The sequence below is a fragment of the Anguilla anguilla genome, chromosome 4 (assembly GCF_013347855.1).
Source record: "Anguilla anguilla isolate fAngAng1 chromosome 4, fAngAng1.pri, whole genome shotgun sequence".
Lineage (NCBI taxonomy): Eukaryota > Metazoa > Chordata > Actinopteri > Anguilliformes > Anguillidae > Anguilla > Anguilla anguilla.
Genome location: NC_049204.1, coordinates 57,505,845 through 57,523,903, shown reverse-complemented (window position 1 = coordinate 57,523,903; position 18,059 = coordinate 57,505,845). Strand labels below are relative to the sequence as shown.

Here is an 18,059-nt window from a genome sequence, read left to right as displayed (position 1 = left end):
AATAACAATATTATACAGACATATTCATGAATACACTATGCTGACAGTAATAATTGTGTACTTACACAGTAAAATGTCTGTGGTTAATTCAACTCTAAGTATTAATTCAACTCTCAATAGATAACATTTGGTAGAGAGTGGGATGGCCATTTTACTGTGTACATAATCTTTTCAAAGATTTCTGAAAACCACTGTAAAAATATATGTATGTGGAAGCACTAATCATCACTTGTGAAATATGAAAATAAAGCTAATGTTGCGAAAATTAAGCACTGTCAATTTTGAAACCTAATTGTCATCATCACTGTCAATGCTATCCAGATACATATAATGTGCAGTCATTATGATTTGCTGTATTGAGTCAAACTAGTTTGTTCTACTTTTACATTATCATGAGCAGAAGCTTCATTTTTATTTTAAATCAGTGACTTATGATAATTACATTTTCCCATAGATAATCTGCCACTAATTACAGATGAAATTAATTAAATTAAATGACAGAATGGCTTCAGTCAATTATTGAACGAATAACCCCCCCCCCCCCCCCAAAAAAAAAAAAAAAAAAAAAAGTAATTGGCCAGTTCCACCAGCTGATATTCTAGCTGGACAGTTTTGATGTATTATATTTATGTATTGCATTAAATGTATTTGGTCTATTATCTTTCCCTGTTGTGCCACATTTAAATCACATTAATAAGGATTGAACTGAATCAAATTGAATTGATAACTAGTATGTACCTATGATATGTCAGGAGGTCATTAACGGAAGCAAACAAATGTTGTGGCTTATATTGACTTCCAAATTGCAATAGTGCACACACTTTTCATCGATTTCTCCACACATATTTGTTTAGATGTGTGAGACTGTTTCAATGCCTAATTAAATGTGATTCATTCACAAGATTTACGTGCCCAGGCTTTAATAAATGGTATGAATAAAACAACTTAACACTATGGGTGTTTTAATTCCATAAGTCAGCAGCGTTTTCATACACACCAATGCTATGCCTAGGTAATAATAATGTGGTTTCAGAATTATGGAGATGTACATAAGAACATGCAGTTTGGTGTTTGTGATATGAAGTACATTTTATCTTATTGCATTACAACACTTCAACTTTAATTTTAGTTATGCTGCAAATATTTAAATGAAATCAACTTTTTCAATACCTGTCGCTGAACCTGTCAAATACCAATTCTCCAACAGAGTGGGGTCCAAGATACATTGCCTGGACTGAATCAGGAGATTTTCAGAAACAGAAAAGTTGTCAAGTAAATACATGAATAATATGCTGTGGTGTGACAATCTGAGGACAGTTTCTTGACCTCCAGACTCGGTACATGCTGCATTCCTTGGAATCTGGCTTTTGGGTGAGAAGGGATTACGTATAGTAATTATGGTTATTATACCCCTGGTATAGAGACTATCTGGTGTTAAGTCTGCCTCATTTCAGTTCTTGAGAGCTAAATTAAAAACCTCTCCTCTGGCATGACCCTGATTGATCTCGTTTCTCTGCACAGTCTGGTGCTTCTTCCCTAGGACACGCCACACTTCACACTACCCTGTAAGTGTTAACTGTTTGTTCAAAGGCCTAAAGGGACTCCGGGCTCTGCACTAGCGGGCGAGACCTATTGTTGCCCCCGAGGCAGACAGCACACCTGCCTGGGCAGGTAGGATTCAGCCTGATGAGGTTAAATCTCCTCGCGAGCAGAGCTCATAGTCTCGCCCCATGGGTATTAGCGCAAAGGGTGTGCGAGGTACTGTAAACACTGTCGACTCGCAGAAATCCCTGGGCACTGATCCCTTATGATATGGTAACTGAGTTGGTGATTTTGTTTACTGCTGAGCTGTATTACTTCAGTCTGCCATCCCTACTATACCCAACGAGCTCCTGTTACATATCTAACATGTATTTGATTCTAAATTAAAAATCAGTCATCTGTAACATGGCCAAATGCAATAGGGGGAATACTAAAGGGATGTGGGGCACACACTGAATGCTTGTTCATATTACTAGGTCAAAACACACATTTTTTTCTCATGCAAGAATGAAAGTAAAAAAAAAAAAAAATGTATTTACCTTGTGCGGGGTCCGGGGGTCCAAACTCCAGATTATACCTCAATATGTAATAATTATTCCACACATATAGCTGGTTATCTCTGGGATTATAATCCACAGCTGCAATATACTGGTACTGGTTGGGAAAGTGAATATCCACGTATTCGCCCCGATTCTGCTTGGTGTTGTAAATGTAGTCGATCAGGCTCTTGCTGACTTCGCTCTCATTGTCCTCGTACGTGGACCTCACTACGTAGAGGACTCCGCAGATCATGAAGGCGTTGGAGGCCGAGCGCTTGTCATACGTCGTCTCCCAGGTCGCCTCGAACCTGAGGGTGTAAGGGTTCAACTGGCTGATGACCATCATCCCGTTATTTTGCTCTGTGGCATAGATGACCCACAGGCCATTCTCATCTACGGCCAAGTCGATGTCAGTTTTTCCCCCCCACTTGTAGGGCGAGGTGTCGTGGTAGTTGGCATTGTTGATGATGGCCTCCCCACTTTTGATCCGGGTCCTCAGGTCAAACTTGACTATGTTTCGGGTCCGTTCCTTGTTAAAAAACACTGCACCGTCATACACCACAAATCCAGTGCCGTCCACCCGGTGAGGAAGTTTATACGTTGTGGTTTGTCTAGTATTTTGGAAGTCATCAAGTGAAGCATACTCAATAAGCGTATCTGTGCGATAAGGAGTCCAGGGCATGAAATAGATTTTGTCCCCCGCTTGAAGGGGGTCTTTGCACCATGCTCCTGCTTGTTGCTCCGCCTCGTACAGAAAGGAAGTATCTCCAACTGCTTTCAGTGTTCCAGGACAAACAAAAACTAGTAATGGGGGAGAGTAAAACAAGAGACAAATTTAAGTAAACGAAACATCAATTAACAGTCATATATTGAAACAGGCCACTTGGAGGTCTATATTGTTTTTTTTGTATTTTTTAATTGTCTTGGAAATTGGGCTGTCCAAGAAAAATGGGACAAAAAAATTATTTCAGTGGCCAATGGACTACAAATGACAGATATTCTCAAGCAGTATTTGGAGTTTGGTTTTGTGCATGGAAAAAAAGGAGTATTAAACAATTAATATTATATAAAATAATATATTAAATTTCTGAAACACTGAGGTCTTGCTTCTTGGACTTATGTACAGACACTGAAACTAAAAGGAGGGGAAAATAGAAAAAAAAAAAAAGAAAGAAAACAATTGCCCTGTAAATAAAAGCAGCCAAATAAAAACAGTTTGTGACAAAGGGTGGTTTAAAGAGCACAATTCAGTATGTCTGTAAATGTTGGTTGTGTGACACTTTTTGATTACACCACCTTTTATCTTGTATCAGACAGGCTTGTTACAAGTGGTGCAAATGTCACATCTTTTAAATTTTATATAAATGTTGAAAACTCTACTTTGATTTTTTTTTTTTTTTCAGAAACACAAAACAAAGAATCAAAGGTGCAGAGAAGAAGTGGCGGGACTGAGGGGAGGGAGAGGGCAGAGAGAAAGACAGTAGAAGCAGCGAGCTCTAAAAGGCTGAGAAACCCTGTTACCATGACATGCTATGGAGAGGGTTTGAGAAGCCAGGCAAAATGAGATTGTGCTAACAAGAGAAAGCACCCAGGGGTATGGAAAAAGAACCCCTAAGGAGTCCAGTCACTACACCCCATTTACTTCTTTATGCTGCCAGTGCATTATCAGATTCTTAATAATTTTACTTCCATGGTTACAGTTTACTGACCTTTTACAGTTCTGAAGAGTTTTTTTTTTTTTTTTTTTTTTTTTCTACTGCCTGCTAGGATCAGAACACCAGTAGGGATAGGAAGGTTTACAACCATATGCCACAAAACAAGGAGCTAGGGTTTGGATCGTGTCAGTTATTTACCTTTTTGCTCCACTTCTATTTTAAGCGTTGGAAGAGAGAATGAAAAGGAGTGCAAGGAAAAAAAAGAGATTAACATGAATTAACTATCATCGCTATGGTTACACACTCAGTAACATATGATATGAGACAAGGACAAAGATACCTATTTTGGCAAGGGGAAAACAAAGAGAAAGTGAATTAACATTAGACACAGCAGGCGACCCCTGACATGAAGAGAAGATCAGGTTAGGAGGCCGAGGCCAATGAAAACATGTACAATGTCATGACATCCGGACAAAGCCCTCTGCTGTTGTTAACAGGGTCAAGAGATAAGAAGTGACACACCCGCCTATTAAGAGCACGCTAAAGCATTTAATATTTGCTTCGAATGGATGGCAAAACATAACAGAATTAGAACAACACATTCTCTCTTTAACTCATTATGATATACAAGCAACATAGTGCAGCCTGAAACAAATTATAAAATAAACCAAACAAGATATGTTGGCTTTGGTGTGGCCAAATGTCATATTTTGAATTAAAATAAATACAAGTTTAAGTAAAAAATGTACAATAGATCAAGTGTATTATTACAGTAATAGTAATATGCCAAATATAATGATATACCAAAACATTTATTGTATTGGTATTGTTACAAACATTACAGCAATGTCTTTTCTGTATTGCAATACGCACATGGAGAGTAGTCGTGGAGTTCTTGATAACAACCACAAAGCAATGTGTTTCAATGTCTAGAATTTATATGAATTGGCTGCAAGCCAAAGCCTGTAAACATACTTTTTGGATCTGAGAAGTTAAGTGCAAGCAATAACAATTAACACTCTATATTTTCTACTGTTTATACAGTGTGGACTATTACTCCTTCAGCTGATGAAGCAACACTGTTTAAATGACTGGTAAATCATAGGTTACCTGTTTTTAGCACCGTAGGAAAACATAAATTTCTAACCTTGGAGTCAACCTGTTCACTCAAAGTCATGTTTGTTCAACTCCTAATTACATGAGTGCCAAGGTAAAAACTACTTGATCACGTTGTGTAAGTTTGAGTTTGTAGCTTGCAGTCCTATGGTGGCTGTGATATTAAAATATCCACTTGATATAACACTCATACAAAAAGTTCTACCACCCACTCATGTATTTTTTTCAAAGAAAATTGGCTCACTTAAATAGTCACTTACCACCACATTATTCACCTTCAAAACGAATTGATTATTTTTGATACTTGGAAAAAAAACAACTAATTAAAATGCAAAGCACATTGATACTAAAAAAAACTGTGTATCAGTGAATTTTCAAAATGGTATATTGCCTGGGCTTTTGAAGCAACAATGGCCCAGATTCAATCATACTACCACTTTGCACGTAGCATGTAACGTTTGATGAGACACACAAGGACAAATGTGTGCTTTGTAGGGAATGTCAAGACTCATTCCCGGCCTAAAGGTACAATGCATTTCTACAGGTTTATGGGTGCACCATGTACCCATAAATGTGTGTGCATGTGTGTGTGCATGTGCGAGTGTTTGTGTGTGTGTGTGTACTTTATGGGTCATTTACATAGCATGTTTCAACACATTTTTAAATGATGCCACTACTGAGTGATGGTGCACATAATTATAATGCAAGAGGTCAAGTACTAGGGAGCTTCCCTTGCCAAGCTGGACATCATAGTTCATTGAGTATGCTAGAACTAATTACCGTCTGTAAGTGTGTGCAAGTTATCCCAGTGTGTGATGAAATGAGCTGGTGGTTAAGAACAGAAGGGTAGCTGTAACGCAGCGACAGGTAAGGGAGATCAAATGGTGACTGGCTTTCAAGATCTGCCAAAAGTGTTCTTCAGATGTCCAAAACCTCTTGTCATGGTTTTGGACATCTGTATTATAAATTATGATCCCCTTGCTTTAGCATGTTATTAAAATGAAGGGTTGGTAAAGCTGAGCTGTCACCTCATATAAAAGACATTGATCTTACACACTGGAAGTGGTGGATGTTGGATCACATTTAAGGTTGTGGCACTGTATTGATTTACTTATATATTCCTTGCCTATCAGTATGAGCATCAGCACATTAGGCAACATCAGCATGATTTATTTACTCATCTTTGGGGGATGGCACATATTAAAAAGTAATTGACACACCATACATTTGATTATTAATGTGTCCGCACTTGTGTGTGTGTATGTGTGTGTGTGTGTGTGTGTGTAAATAGATAGATAGATCACAAAAATGATCAATGGTCTGAATATCAGTCAGCATTGTCTTATATAAGTTGACTGAATCTGGGCCATAATGTGGAGCCGGTTTTCATAGATACCAAAGGATGCCACCATACAGCACTGAGTAACAAAATATGGAGGGGAAAAGTAAGAAAAGATTTGTCTCTATTGGTTAAGTATATCAAATTTTATAAATTCATATCATATAAGGTCTCATTAAAATTCAGCAATATTCAAACAATGCAATCACGTCATCTAATGATATATGGATTCAAACACAATCAGGCTTATTCATAAAAGCCAAGATGTCTGTGTTTTTCAAAGTGATGGCAGTTTTCTTGTCGTGATGATAAAAGTGAGGGTATTATTGTTTTATTCCTCATGGTATATTACCTTATATATCACCATAACCAGTGAACATTTTTAACATTTAGACTGATGTGTTACAACAGAAGAGCACTGAAATACATTTCACACAGAGGAACAGATAAACTATTTATTTATGTCTGTATTCACTTTTATATTATATTAAATTACATAAATAATCAACATACCAACCATGTGTTGGCCTGTTTCAGTGCTGCAATAGCCTCCAAAAATTCAGGACAGCACGGACTAGCACAGTAGTGTCCTCTGCAGTGAACGTCCAATTTTCACTCTGCTATACGCTAGCTGGGTTGTGCAGCTGTTGCATCGGAGGACTACACTTTATGCACAAGCGGCGCAGGCAGACTGCAGGTACTGCTCTTGCAAAATGAGGCAGGGGGAACTCTGTCAACCGAAACCGTCCTTCCATGGGAAGCATTATTGCCAAATGTGCAATGCCCTGGGGGGGGGGGGGGGGGGGGGGGGCTCCTGACTACAGTTGACACTGGCGTAGTTGACACTGGTGCAGTCAGATTTAATTTCAGGCTGCGAGGTATGTTGCTGCTGCACTAATGCTGACTAGTGCTTTAGCTGGACATGCTTCCCAGAAGGGCCTGAACGGATGCTATTTTTACAATTGCATTTGAATTTTATTAACCACACTCATACCATGAACACACATGCATATACGCACAGAATATATAATTGAGGAAGTTTTGATAATAAAATCTTTTTAAAAATGTCTTTATGAAATGCACTAAAAAGATGGTGTGCTTTTAGCCCCTGCCATCACAACATTCACAATAGCTTTTATGAATAGCCTTTTTCGAATTTACATATAAAAATGTCAGTAACAAACCATTTAAAATTGATTCTAAGAAATAAACCCCAAAATTTATTCATAGAAATGGACCTACATTTTGTAATCATCTTTTGCATCTTCATTCAACACTACAACTACGCCACTAATCCATTCTTGCCCTTGAATTAAAGCATGTAGAATTCATGACAAAACAGTCATTCTGTAAAACATCTAAATTATGGACACGTCACCTCAACATACATTGTTTGAGTTAGTCGTCATGCATATTCTGAAAGATAAGAGTTAATATCAGAGAAACATCTAATTGTAATCAATGCCATTTTTACATGTAAAGACATCAGGCATGCTCAGTGAGGGGAGTGCAAATGAGTGAGCTGGATTCTGGCTGCCAAAGAAATCAAACACAGAACAAAACAATTTCAGTTTAAGTAATTTGCTGGTGAGAGAACAGGAGGAGAGAATCTGGAAAGGAAAGGAGACAGGAGTCTTGAGTAGATGTTAGTGAAAAAATAAATAAATAAAAAATCTTGCAACCAGTAACCAGTTCTAGACAGAAGACTGTACAAAGCAGTTTGGAAAGAAAGGTTTCTGCAGACTGTACAAGGGAAAAGGGAATGAAAAACATAAAAAAGGTCATTCACAAGACAGCTCAGATGCTCCCACCCCTTTAAAACTGTACATTCAACAACATTTAGAACAACCCCGATAACTCTGTAGTTGCATATTGTGCCCTTGCGATTAGCTGTGCATTAATTCCATACTTAATACACATGTGCACAACTTTATCTCCAGTGAAGTGAAATGATTACACCTCTTCTTTTCTCAATGTACACTATTACACAAAATATTCAATTAATACATTCATGTTTCAGATTTTTCATGAACGTGCTTTACTGTAGTCAGGGAAGGGGTTGGCAATGCGTCATATATATGCAGACATTATGCCCCTCACTGTGGCCTGTCAAGATGACAGGCACAATCAGTGACTCCAGCATTCCTAAGTACTTTGTTGTTTTTCTCAGTAATAGACAGTAGGGCAGCAACTCAATTAGCAAATAATGCCAATGAGTCAACTATGAGCGTATAATATAAGGGGAAAAAAGAGAAGTATAATGGCAAATCTGTGGGAGTGAAACTCCACTTGCTTGAATGGACATTGATTAACATTGGCAAACAAATGATGTTTTTTCCCCCTCATAGATATAAAGCTTTATTTCTGTAGTGCAGTTAGGAACATGGTTGAGTGCCGAAATACATGGCATGGAATAAAATGACATCTGATTGCTTCAGAAGGCAGTTAGCATATCTTAGCATATCTCTGCATTTTTATGAGATGGCATAACAACGGCTCAAAAAAAGAAATCAGTGCTAACATGTTTTGAACATGTACACAATATTCTTGATGAAGGCACTCCCTCACTCTTATGTTGCATGTTTTAAGGCAATCAGTGCGGCGTATTCGAGAGGCTATTATATGACAAGAACGGAAGAAAGCTAATGGTTCATATTTTGCGCCTCACCACAGATATAAACTACCAAATGAGTACATCTCTCAAGATAAGCTATGCTAGATTGTGGTGGTGCTGGTGGTGGTTGGGGTGGGGGGGGGGGGTGTACAAGAGGATCATGGGAACATATGTATTGTGGTCACGTTAAAGAAAATAAGCTAAGCTATCCAGTTAGAAAAGAGGGTTCCAATAAGAACCATAACTATATGAATTACACAGCACATTTCTGAATGTGAATGGTAAGGACAGATTGTTTCTTGAGCCATGTTTTGTGGGGTTTGCAATATTTGCTTTTGTGCAAAAAGAAGATGGTTTCCTTTCATGTCGCTTAGAAAAGAACACAGAAAGCGATCCCTTGAAGGGAATTAATTAATAATTAGCACATTCCTTTAAACAAATAAATACGATCAAGTGAAAAGTTTATCTTGTGTATTAATACACCCTGATTAAATATAGGGACATGTTGGATGCTAAGCTAGACAAATGGTGGTAGATCAATTTATTCTGACATATTAGGAGGTGTTCCTGTACTGCAAATTGACTCAACTCATCAAGGTGTTCCTGTACTGTGAATTGACTTATCTAATTAAACAGCATGCGTCCGATCGATCTTCACTCTACCTTTGAGATGAGGAGGGTTCTATGCACGCTTAAGAGGGATGTGATTGTTTGTTTATCTTGAAAGGTTTTATATAATGCAACCTAAGGATGGATTAACGCATGGGCCAGCTGGGCATGTACCTACTGGCCCACGACAAAAAGGCGCCCAAAAAATGGCTAAAAGTAAACAAATAAAAAACTGTTTTAATTAATATAAGACAATATACAATATACAATGATAATTTTCAATTGAATAAAAATTGGTTTTGGTTGGCGGTGAGGAATATGAAGCAGCCAATCATTGAAGGCATTAGTGACAGGTAGCAAGGGACCACTTTGATTGATATAACCTTGCTTTAACGTGAAGGAAGCAGCCATTCGTGAAAATGTATATTTTAATTTCTAGCTTTTAAAAAGCACAGTCATGGGATAGCACCAGCATGGAAGAGGCTAAGGTAACTGTTAGCCACAGCACCGCATCCACACAAGACCAACAGCAGGGTAGCGGCAGCAGCAGCGACTGCACCACAGCCACCTGCACATTGTGGCTTGTAATTCCACCAATATCGGCTGTCAAAGACGAGGCCTGTCACCATCACCACCGCCGGGTGCACAGTAGCACCCCCTCTGCCGTGAAACCAGTAAAGTACAATCTGCCGGCTGGCTAGCCTGATAACTAGTCCACCTGCATTTTCTGCACAACGTGCAAGTAGGAACTTCCATGTTGGTAAATGGCCAAAGTTAATATACAGCAATAAATATATAGCACCTGCTGTAATTAACTTATTGTTGGACTGTATACTATACTCAAATAAGCTTGTTATTTGCTCTCCCTTGCTCTCGCACAGCAAGTTGCGCAAGAGCTAGCTAGCTATAGGTGAAGGTGCTATTGCTTGCTAGCTGTGTTTACAATAGCTTGCAGTCAGTGTGTAAAACGAGTTTAGTGACAACTTTACAAAGTAGAGTTGATGAAGTTAAGCATAAAAGACAGCTAAGCATAAAAAAACATTTTTTTGTGTTTTGGCTAGGCTGACAAGACATCCTCTTGTTCTGTGACATTTTTTATTTTTTTGACTGAGGTTATGGTCTGTCTCTGGTAATGCCACTATTCAGTTATATTCAGGGACTTATTTAAAACTTCTTTGTTGAAATGCTTGCTAGATAAATTGCTATCTAGCATTGGCTAGCTTTGAAGTGGTTAGGTAATAACTAGATAATCTTGCCAATCAAATCATTTTAAACAACATGCATTTGTTTCTGCTAAGAATCCTGAATGAGGTTTACATGGTTGTGCGGACATAATGATTTTAATTTTATAATAGTTCTAATATTTCTAATTTGGATTTTATATCTATTTGTGGTCTGTAGTTAAGGCAAAATAATACAGCATGTGAACCGTTTTGCAGGAAAGTAAAATACCTAGGTAACATGTGTTTGCAATACAGGAAAAAAAAATTAGAAAAAAAATGACAAATTGTTGAAACCATTAATGCTGCAAACATAGATGTCTTACTCCTTTAATTGATCTACCAAATAGGATTATAACATTGGATCATTTCCCACTGGATATCCCCTTGCAGCTTGCCAAATCTAGTACTATTTAACTGCTCATAAACTGAATTGTGAATATATGCTGCCTTTGAGGAGAGGGGGATTAACCGTAACAGATGTTGCTAGATGTTAGCACTATATTATTATTATTATTATTATTATTTTAATAAACTATACCCTACCTGGATTTTGACTTCTCCATACTTAATATGAGCAAACCAAGAGGAGTCAGTCTTCTCTCTCGGGGCATGGTGTGATTTTTCCTTTCAATAGTTAAGCAGTTTATTCCATTTGTTTGATGGGTTTAGCAACAGATTTATGGCTGTCCAGCTGTCATTAATAGTAATAGATCACAACAAGTGTGATACAAAATAAATTTCCTATTATCAGATGGGTGAAAGATTATACCAAAAGTATTTCAGTGGGCTTTTTGGGGATAAACTGCACCTAACTGCTTTTTATTTTTTATTTTTTAACCAATCATGCCCCATCTTACTGCCAAGGTCATAAAATAGCAATAGTAGGAAATAGCCTGCCAAAATGTAAAAGAAAATGTATTACAAATGACTAGGTCTGCTGCACACTAAAACTGATTCCTGAAAGAAGATGGGTTGTTTCATTCTTATCTTTTAAATTATGTACCTGAACACTGTGCTTGAGGGCAGATTCATATGAAACATGGAATCAAACATTACAATGTTCTATTTCTAATTGTTCTGGGAGATGTGTGCAAAATATTAACCCTGACAGCATTTTAAAAAATCTTATACATGGTCCAATTTGATATGACCTGTAGATACAGTATAAGTAAAAACACCTCCTCCTTGTTGTTAAAAGTCATGCGTATAACTCCCCACCCATTACCCAGGATGCAAAATTTGAAGCATTTATGGGGTGCGGTGGGGAGTAGGAGTAAAGGATCAATCACAGAAAAAAAAAAAAACACTGAAGAAACAAATGGAAACAAAAAGGTATAATTTCAGCAATTGTACAGTCAGCATCAAACTTCAACTCCAATCAAGAGATTACCTTGCTCAGTGTATGGATAACATTTGATAGCAAATGGAGACCATAGACCCTGAGTGATCCTGGAAAAGTCAGAAGAACATTTTCCATTTTTCTCTTAATAGCAGGTTGTTGAGCAGGAAAAAGTGGTGCAGCTGTCAGAGTAAAAGCTAAACTTCAAAAGACACGAAGAAGTGTCATTCATGTAATGACATGCAATAATAGCATTCTGCAGTTCTTCAAAGGCCGCGTCTAACTGTTTTCCATATTTTTAGAGGAGAATGTTTTTCGTTTCTTTTTGTTTCACCATTTCAAACATTATGGCACACCTGTTTGTTGCTGCAGACACTAAGAGCGAGCAAACCATCTCTACACAGACTGCAGCTTCTACTTCTGTTTTTGACAACTTTGATTTAGAGAGCTATACATAGGTCATGCAAGGATCAGTTGCATAAATTCACACAGGTCAACTTTTGTCCAAAGCTGAAATAAGTAGTAGTAGTAGTAGTAATAGTAGTAGTGATAATAATAATAATGTTTGGCCATTTAACAAATTCAAATTTTGATAGGTACCGAAGCAATTTCCCACCTTTTTTTCTTAATTGATGAGAAAGGTGATTTAAAGTTTTACTGAATATCCCTTATAATGACAACGAGTGTTGCCTTTTATGATAGACTCATAAAGCGTAATCAAAATATGGTATAAACACAACATTATCTGAGATTTTTAAACAGTCAAGTATCTGAGCAGTGCTGTTGCCATTGTGTTTATTGTAGGAGGATGAGCTAAATGCGGCTGTCACAGTTATTCTTAAAGATGAAGATAAATGTGCACATGGGGAGGCTATAAACAGAGCTGATTATCATCTGTCTCTGCCACACGCGTCGCAGTCGATGTTCTCAGTTACTAGGTACCAAGGCGCAAAAATGTAGTTACTGGCTTGTTTTCATGCTTATTTTCCCCTGTCTGATTGATTACTTTAAACAGTCATTTTCAGCAAATGTGCCAGAAGGGATCATCATCCTTCTTTTTTGATATCGGTTTTGCTATTGAGCTATTTTGGGGGGCACTTCTCTCCCAGATTCTGAAACACTATTATACCTTGCATGCTACCCCCGGCTATGATCTCATCTGCTTTCTCTAGGTAAACAAAACACAAATGGGGATGCACTGCTATAGTGGAAATATATAATACTAATAATAAGACTGAGAACATAGAAAATATTTTTGTGTATTTTAAGACACCGAAAGACTTGGACAAATGGCACTCCAAATAAATCAGTTGCTTGGCATTCACAATGAACAAAATCCAGGACATTGTCAGATTAATTACTGTCTCGTCACCCACACAGGTAGAACATGTAAAAGCTGGCAGGAGAGTGTATACTTACTGTAGGGAACACATTCATACTGGACCTCTAGGTATTTGTAAGTCCCTGGACAGGGGTCGGGGAAGACATCTGACCCAGTGATCACAACACATTGTGTTCGATTGTTGCACCTGGAAGACAGAAAAAGAAGAAGTGTGAACCAGTGAATTCACACCTGGACTTTAATCTGATATAGCACATCTTTTGAATAATGAGGTACAATCACCCCGCCCCCCCCCAAAAAATAATTAAAAAAAAAATAAATTAAAAAAAAAATAAATAAAAAAAATAAAAAAAAAAATAAAAAAAAAAAATAAATAAAGCACACACACACACATATACACACACACATTTGCAGCAGTCAGTAATATAGCACAGTTCATTAATATTTCATTAATCAATATTTGCAATGACAAAAACAAAGCTCTTAATGTCATACTGTTGCACAATATCAATAGTTAGCAGAGCAGCCTGAGACAGTTATTGTGGCACATGCTCCAGTGTGAATGTGAGTTCAATTTTAAAATATGCGAGTTAAAGGCCCTGGAAACTGGAATATGTGAATTATTTGCTGATGTGTTGTTTTAATACTTTTTTTGTATTTGTAAATGGCCCAGAGATATTTTTTTAATGATTCTTGCAAAAAAAGAAAAGAAAATCCTGTGCCGAGATTGGCTTGTGGTAAGGTTTTCAGTGGGCGGGAAAGCCAGGTCAAATGTGTGTCGCTAAAACCCTAAACCTGAGGAAATCCTTTCTACTTGAAATACGTAAATAATGCTTGTGCACCACATGTGCAGGCAAGCTAAGTTTGAAATGCCTAAGCATTGCGCCTTCTCTGGATCCAGAATCAATATGCTTTTTGGCTGGACCGCAACAATGGGGCCAGCCCTACAAACGCGAATATCTGTGACTGAGTGACTGAGTGAAGAAGTTACACCATTGGTCGGCAAAGTTATGAAGTTACACCATTGGTCGGCAGGATGACGTGTTTGGTCCAGCCATATACTAGGTTTTGACCTAGTCTTGTTTCAAGTTTCCTGGACCTTTAAATGTAAAGATAAAGATGAAAAAACCTACTTTCAACTCATACTTATGAAACAGTACTCGAGACTCTGCTATTGTACAATGTAATCTTTTTGGAATTAAGTTAATTATACATAAAATAAATAGTTCTGAATTACCTATTTTTTATGCTTCATGACCTGACATTACTTCACTGCTGTCAACCGTATTTTTGATATTTTTGACTAGAGGAATAACCACTGTAGTAGCTGTATTGACTACAATAAAAATAGTCTCTCAACGATAAGAATGATTATAATTAAACATATCTCGGAGCTAAGACATGTATAAGACACGAGCTGTGGCAAACCTATGCCCATTAGAATGCAAATAAACATTACTAAAATAAAAAAAATGAAAATAAAAAACCTTGTCTAGTGATATTAAGAAAATATGTCAGAGCTAAGAAACTTATGAGAAAACTGCTTTGACAAACAGATACCCATTAGAGTGCAAATAAACATTACTAGAATAAAGAATGTCCTGCCTAGTGATTGATAACTGAGGTTTGAAAACAGTTCCAAGCGATTCTTAACACCTCCATTTATTAAACCTCAACACAGCAATAACTTTGTCATTCACTGGCAGAGACGGTCATTTGCTCGCAAATTATTACACATCAAAATTAATTGTTTAATCATTAAAGACATGTGCTATCCAGTTACAAATTGTCCCTGTGTAGGAGATGACAGCCTGATTAGTGAGAGCAGTGCTATCATTTGTTTTTGTTTGTCAGACTGCCACCACTGGAAGGAAGAGTCCCTCATGGATATCCACACAGAGGTGCCTGAGCCCTGCTTTGTTTACAATGCTTCAGATCCATCTCCCGATGTTATTCCACAACTCCCTTAAACCAAGAGGAGGCTGTCCTCCTTAGTACTGCTGCAAGACTACCCTTTAAAAACATGCAGTACACAGTATCTTGCTATTTTATTTATGTTTGTTATAACAAAGTGTTTGGATTCATCTTATTTATAGGTGGTCCTCAATTACCACGCGCATCGCTAATTGTAATCAAGGTACACATACACATTTTTCAGGACAACAACAAAACAAACAAAAAAAAAAAACTGGGTTAAAAACATTGAAATCCTCATCCAATCTTTTGTGCTTATCCTTTTAATATACACAAATATATCAACTTATCTTCCATAATATTTGTTGTGAGAGAATACAGAGATAATGTATATGATTTATTAACATGATAATGATAATATTTGCCAAAAACAAACTGATGCTTTAAAGTATTTCAGCACCAGTGATTCATTTTAGGTATTAATTGGATGTTGATTGATACCTGCAACACCGTGACCCTCCAGGACTGAAGTTTGACACCATGTTCAAGTTTCGTCTCCCTTAACTACTTATATGTGCTATGATATTAAATAGAAATAGTATTGTGGTATCATTAAAAAAGCTTTTTAAAAAATCCACTCTTCAGTGATATTAATATCCCATTTTATTTTTTGTCACTGTTACTCTTTTTGCTGGCTTATTTATCAATTCTACAGGAGAACAGTCAGCAAGGGTGCAAGGGAGCCTGTGGTGTGCGATGCCCTCTCATCAATAGTTCTGTTCTGCTGATTTAGAGAACAGATAACATGCAGTTATATCGGCATGCACAAGAAAGCATATCTTGAACATATCATTGTGGATGTTAGCATAAAAGTTTGGTACATTAAAATCATTTTCGATCTTCACTCTTCTTTGAAATGACATTTTTTACAGTCCTTTTGTCACTATCAACAGAATAGTGTGGCCTCCCCACAGCCTGTTATGTAAGTCCAGTATGTTGTTTATGACCAAGTGAGGCTTCTGTTTGAAATGATGCATTAATGAAATGTAATTACTGTGTTTTTTTTTTTTTTTTTTCCCAGTTTGACTGAGTCAAGTGAGTACTGTTGTGGTATTAAAAACTATATTGTTATAACATTGCCATGCAGAAGTAGCCTGAAGACTTTTCTGCCCAGGCCTACAGGCAATTAATCTCCCTCTAGTCCTCACGTTTTTTGTTAAATCAGCACAAATGTTGAATGTTTTATTAATTTTTTTTCAAAACGGTCATTGAGACATTTGTGAAATATGCTAATGTGGAATATGTTTACTTTTGGCCAAAATATGCATATAAATGCTGCTTGAAAAAAAATCCTCTCTTTTGTTTCACCATAAATATAAAAGCAGTAACTGCACAAACCAAAAAATATGATACACAAGTGCAAATATTCCCTGTTGGTTTCATTCAAAGAAACATGCAATGGCAACCAATGAGATTTTCCACACTGGGAGAACATCAGTGATACATGGCACTGCTCTCCTAACAACCATTATGTGTGGCACGAGATGAGAATACCAGAGCGTTTAAAAGGGGAAAAATATCCCTGGTATGCAAATACCTCTGCTTGGATACAAAATGCAAAACATGCCCTTTCCTGCTTCATAGAAAACTCTGTGGACTTAGCCACATTGTCATCTCTTGCAATAACCTAAGATATGTCCCCCTCAATTTTGATAGTGGGGAATTTCATTTTTAATCAACATGAAAATGTGACTCACTTTTGTTTAATGCTTCCATTTTTGCATGAGTGATAACAAGCTTAAAATGATTTGACGAGACATAATTCCATATGTTACATCTAATCAATTGACTGGCTAGTCTGTAATTCTAAGGTTTTATAAATAGTCCCTATTAACTATATTACTTGAAGTATATGACTTGACTGGAGGGATGCTGTAGTTATCTCCTTATCTCGTACCCCCTCCCTCCCCCTCTCTCTCCCTCTCTCTTCCTTTATATATATATATATATATGTATATATATATATACACACACACACACACATCTGTACATTTATGTGGACAAATCATTAATGTAATATGAGTTAATTAAATTATATCACAATTGAAACATTACTTATTTTATTATTTATTCAATTAATAGTTTTTTTTTTTTTTTTTTTCTGGTATCAGCCTCCATTTGCATGGATAATGTACATATTTCTTCTATGTGGCAGTGATGCACACTTTTATGGGGACTAGGGAAAACTGAATTCAGGACAAAACTAAGATAAAATAAAGAGGGGAAAATACATTTTTAACTGCATTGCAGTCTTTTTGCAAAAACTTCCTTAGGGGATGCCCCAATATTTTACTTGACTTCTTTCTATGTTTTCATGCCTTGTTATGGCATGATATGTGGGCTGTGACATTCATTCGTGCCTCATTTCTGAATCTGCACTGTATCTCGAGAATAAATGCAAAGCAACAAACAGGATTAATTCAGATGCCTTAATGGATCCTCTTGCCAGAAATCATAGCACTTTCCTGCAACTGAAGAGCTATCAACATAATCCATAGCATACACATAAAACAAATAATGTACTATTTTCAATACAAATACATTTTCATTTTTCTTACAGGCCCTTAACTCTTATTGACCAGGTTGAGATTTAAAAAGTAACTTCACAATTTCCGTCACACATCTTCATATCCCCTCTTCACATTCAAAGACCCTGTAAAATTCTTCATATTGGGGCAATGATTTTCATGATTGATGTGCCATTCCATTTACTTTCAGAGATAAACTGACTAATCTGGGTAAAATGAATCATAGTTCAGCTGCACTC

The 18,059-nt window shown here is 37.0% G+C and overlaps 1 protein-coding gene across 32 annotated transcripts in view; it reads right to left on the bottom strand.

Annotated features, from left to right (window-relative positions):
- adgrl2a (adhesion G protein-coupled receptor L2a) overlaps window positions 1-18,059 on the bottom strand; it is a 114,769-nt gene that overhangs the window by 40,968 nt on the left and 55,742 nt on the right. For 25 of the 32 annotated variants that reach the window (XM_035414783.1, XM_035414784.1, XM_035414775.1 and 22 more), the window contains exons 4-6: window positions 13,396-13,505; window positions 3,935-3,949; window positions 2,082-2,882 (exon numbers count right to left, since the gene is read on the bottom strand). In XM_035414783.1, coding sequence (XP_035270674.1) covers window positions 2,082-2,882; window positions 3,935-3,949; window positions 13,396-13,505 — 926 coding nt within the window. The remainder of the gene's footprint in view (window positions 1-2,081; window positions 2,883-3,934; window positions 3,950-13,395; window positions 13,506-18,059) is intronic. The other 7 variants (XM_035414774.1, XM_035414753.1, XM_035414772.1 and 4 more) reach the window with 1 other exon arrangement.